This window comes from Suillus discolor (genome assembly GCF_016758755.1).
Source record: "Suillus discolor strain FC423 chromosome Unknown F5147scaffold_85, whole genome shotgun sequence".
NCBI lineage: Eukaryota > Fungi > Basidiomycota > Agaricomycetes > Boletales > Suillaceae > Suillus > Suillus discolor.
This window is the reverse complement of record NW_024541332.1, coordinates 1-4116: the sequence shown is the minus strand read 5'-3', so window position 1 is coordinate 4116 and position 4116 is coordinate 1. Positions and strand designations below refer to the sequence as shown.

Below are 4116 nucleotides of genomic sequence, written 5' to 3'. Positions count from 1 at the left end.
TAGTATGGGGCATACTACCGCGCGACGTCGCGTTTACATCAGACGCGTCGGTCGCGTCAGTCGCGTTGGTTTGCAGCAGTGTCTGTTGTCAGTATCTGTGGTAAGTTAAATTAGCATACATGAATGTTAAATGTCGTGTCAATATCTGTTGTCAGTATCTGTGGTAAGTTAAATTAGCATACATGAATGTTAAATGTTGTGTCAATCATGTCAAGTCTCTGTGGTAAGTAACCCAATGTCGTGCTGTCGCGTCAATCTCTGTGGTAAGTAAATGTCGCGCTGTCGCGTCAGTCTCTGTGATAAGTAACCCAATGTCGCGCTGTCGCGTCAGTCTCTGTGGTAAGTAACCCAATGTCGCGCTGTCGCGTCAAGTCTCTGTGATAAGTAACCCAATGTCGCGCTGTCGCGTCAGTCTCTGTGGTAAGTAACCCAATGTCGCGCTGTCGCGTCAGTCTCTGTGGTAAGTAACCCAATGTCGCGCTGTTGCGTCAAGTCTCTGTGATAAGTAACCCAATGTCGCGCTGTCGCGTCAGTCTCTGTGATAAGTAACCCAATGTCGCGCTGTCGCGTCAGTCTCTGTGATAAGTAACCCAATGTCGCGCTGTCGCGTCAGTCTCTGTGATAAGTAACCCAATGTCGCGCTGTCGCGTCAAGTCTCTGTGGTAAGTAACCCAATGTCGCGCTGTCACATCAAGTCTCTGTGGTAAGTAACCCAATGTCGCGCTGTCGCGTCAGTCTCTGTGGTAAGTAACCCAATGTCGCGCTGTTACGTCAATCTCTATGGTAAGTAATCCAATGTCGCGCTGTCGCGTCAATCATGTCAGTATCTGTGGTAAGTCAAATAGCATACATGAATGTTAAATGTCACACTGTTGTGTCAATCATGTCAGTATCTGCAGTAAGTAAGCCAATGTTGCACTGTCACATCAATCGCATTGGTCTCTGTGATAAGTAAGCTAATGTTGTACAGTTGCATGGTGTCTAAGCTAGGTAAGCAAAAATTAAATAGCATACATGAATGTTAAGTATGAATAGTAAGACAAAATCACAGCAATTGTCGTACAGTTGTACAGTCACAGCAGTGTCTGTGGTAGGCAAGCCAATTTTAAATAGCATACATGAATATTAAATATGAACAGTAAGACAAAGTCACAGCATCATTTTGGTAGAGCATTGTGAAGAAGGCAAGGACATCAGACTGATTGAGGAGAAGCCATTTCCAGTTCCAGAAATACAGACATTTGATTAAACTGCCAAAAATGTAAAGCATGTATCCTGCATTGCAACCACCACATGAAAGTCATTGAGAATATCTAACAACAGTCTCCAAGAAGGCATAAGACATGTCTTAGACAAAGAAAACAATGGTCTCATAACAAAAAAACAAAGATCTGTTGACGCGGGCGAAAACACAAAAGTGCCAAACCCAAATTTGCCAGGGCAATTTACATGGGAAACAACCAAAAGCAGTCAGGAAAGATGCCCAGGGTTCCCACGGACTCATGGGTCATCATTTGGAATCAGGCGACGCAGATCCCACGCCAGGAAATTGGAAAACCGCGCGGCTCGTTACTATACACGCACCCTAATAAAAGGGAAGAAGATACTCGCAGGCAGATGCTAAGGTATGGAGACAAATGCAGTCTGGAAAGATGCCCTGGGTTCCCACGGACTCATGGGTCATCATTTGGAATCAGGCGACACAGATCCCGCGCCAGGAAATTGGAAAACCGCGCGGCTCGCTAGCATACGTGTACCCTAATAAAAAGAGCAGGACATATTTAGTGGGGCAACTGGGACAAAAGAGGGAGTGCTTATGTAATTATGAAATAACAATATTTACCATGATTAGTCATGTATTTAGTTATATTTATCCCTCCCAAAGTATATATACAAATAGGTGTCAACTTTTAATTTTATACCTTTTGAACTCATACCACCACCATCTCACTAGCAACTTTTCAATACACAATACCTATAGCCACCATGCCTACCAAAGCTAATGTCACAACATCAGCAAACAAAGTAAGAAATTAATATTTAAATCCAATTAAATATTCATTTACTTAATTTCTCTCTAGGGCTCCAGCAAGGTAAATCAGCATACATGCATGCTAGCACCAACACCAGCACTAAACTATTTGTCTTTCTTTCTCTAGGGCTCCAGCAAGGTAAATTAGCATACATGCATGCTAGCACCAGCACCAGCACTAACTCATGCTCTCTCTCTCCCTAGCTGTCCAAGAAGGTGAATCAGCATACATGCATGCTAGTATCAACACCAGCACTAAACTATTTGTCTTTCTTTCTCTAGATATCCAGCAAGGTAAATCAGCATACATGCATGTTAGCATCCCACCAGTTTCTAAAGTCTTCTCTCCCTTCCTCTCTCCAGGCCCATTCCAAGGTGAGCCAGCAAGCACAAGTCTGCCAGCATCACCATCAATACTAACTAAATTCTCTTTCTTTTCAGATGCCTTCCAAGGTAAATCAGCATACATGCATTCTAGCATCAGAACCAGTACTAAAGTGGTCTCTCTTTCTTTAGGTGTCTACAAAGGTAAATTGGCATGCGCCCCCTCTAGCACGTCACCTTGTCGCTGAAGCATCCATTTTTTTTTCTTTTTCTCCAACCAACGCTCTAGATCTCCACCAAGGTAAATCAGCATACGCGTGCGCTAGCGAGCCTCTCATACTGACAACTTCTCTCTCTCTCTCTCTCTCTCCAGGTATCTTCTAGCTCAAAGGTAAATCAGCATACGCGTGCGCTAGCGAGCCTCTCATACTGACAGATTCTTCTGCAGAAGAAGCAGCAACAGGAGAGCGAAGAAGACAGCGAAGAGGAGAGCGAAGACGCCCCCATGGAAGTGGAGGAGCAGAACCAAGAGCAACAAGATGTTGAAATGAACGAGGTCAGTCAGCATACGCGCACGCTAAATATCGTGCAGATGGATGATCCTCATTTTATTCAGAACGAGGAGCAAGTGCAAGACAAATCAGCAGAGGAAAATGAAGAATGCAGAGAGGAAGAACATGCTGCAGAGCAACGAGAAGATGCCACAGATGGGGAGGAGGATGATGATGATGATGATGAGAAAGAAGAGGAGGAGGAGGAGAAGGAGGAGGAGGAGGAGGAGGAGGAGGAGGAGGAGGAGCAAGAACAGGAGAATGAAGAGGTCAGTCATCATACGCGCATGTTAAATTGCCATCGGTCTCAAAAGTCAAACAGAAAGGCGCTACGACGTCGGCAGCGAAAGGCAAGACCAAAAAGGCAAAGTCATCAAAGGTAAGCCGTCATGATGACGATGCGGACGACTGTCTGACCATACTTTGCAGAAGAAGCGACTTCCAAAGAAGGTGACCTTCTGATCTTTATATGATGCGCGTATGCTAACACGCTTGCAGAAAGCAGCAGGGGAACAACGCTCTCTGCAGACCCAGCAGATTCTTGATGATCTGCTGGTGGCGGAGCTTGGTTATGGTCTTCTTCATGTCGGAGGGACCAAGAACGACTTGGGCAATGGTCCAGAGATGATCCGTCAGGTTTACAACTGCCGACCGATCAATAGCTCCATCATAAAGAAGATCGACGCCAACCAGATAGCTTCAGGACTGCTAAACTGCCACGCGTCCAATGCAATTTTCATCGGAGTGAAGAAGGAGCATGTCAGAGGCAACCTGGAGCCCCTGAAATCTGGGCAATACTCGAATGTCATTACTTGGTCGAGTGCGGCCAGAAAGCCGGGCGCCAAGATGGTCTTATACAACGGGTCGCACAGATGTCATTTCATGGGCGAGCACTACGCACAAGAATTTTACAACTACAACCAGGGCATACAGGAGGCAGACAACGCTCGCAACACCCACGACAGCTCCATTGGAGAGAGAAAGGTGGCAGACGCCAAAGCCATCTTGGAGCCAAAGGCCATCTGGCTCGCTCGCTTTTTTGACATGGGTGAGCTGAAACCAACAGAAGTGATTTATCGTACGCGCGCGCTGATGATCCTCCTGCAGATGCTATCGAGGAGTCTCCAAACAAACTTCTCATGCTTCATGAGCTCACGGGCAATGTCTCTCTGCCCTCCAAGGACGACACCGACACGGACAAGCTCAAGA

General features: G+C 46.1%; 1 protein-coding gene across 1 annotated transcript; it reads left to right on the top strand.

Annotated features, from left to right (window-relative positions):
• Positions 1–1986: 1986 nt before the first annotated feature.
• On the top strand, positions 1987–4070 carry F5147DRAFT_657436 (uncharacterized protein; the record flags this gene model as incomplete). Its single annotated transcript, XM_041434271.1, has 14 exons — positions 1987–2025; positions 2082–2093; positions 2160–2171; positions 2315–2326; positions 2396–2407; positions 2474–2485; positions 2549–2560; positions 2646–2657; positions 2730–2747; positions 2793–2912; positions 2973–3176; positions 3230–3286; positions 3406–3955; positions 4015–4070. Coding segments are annotated over 14 exons (1128 nt in total), but the record flags the coding sequence as incomplete, so codon positions are not given.
• Between the last annotated feature and the right edge of the window lie 46 nt (positions 4071–4116).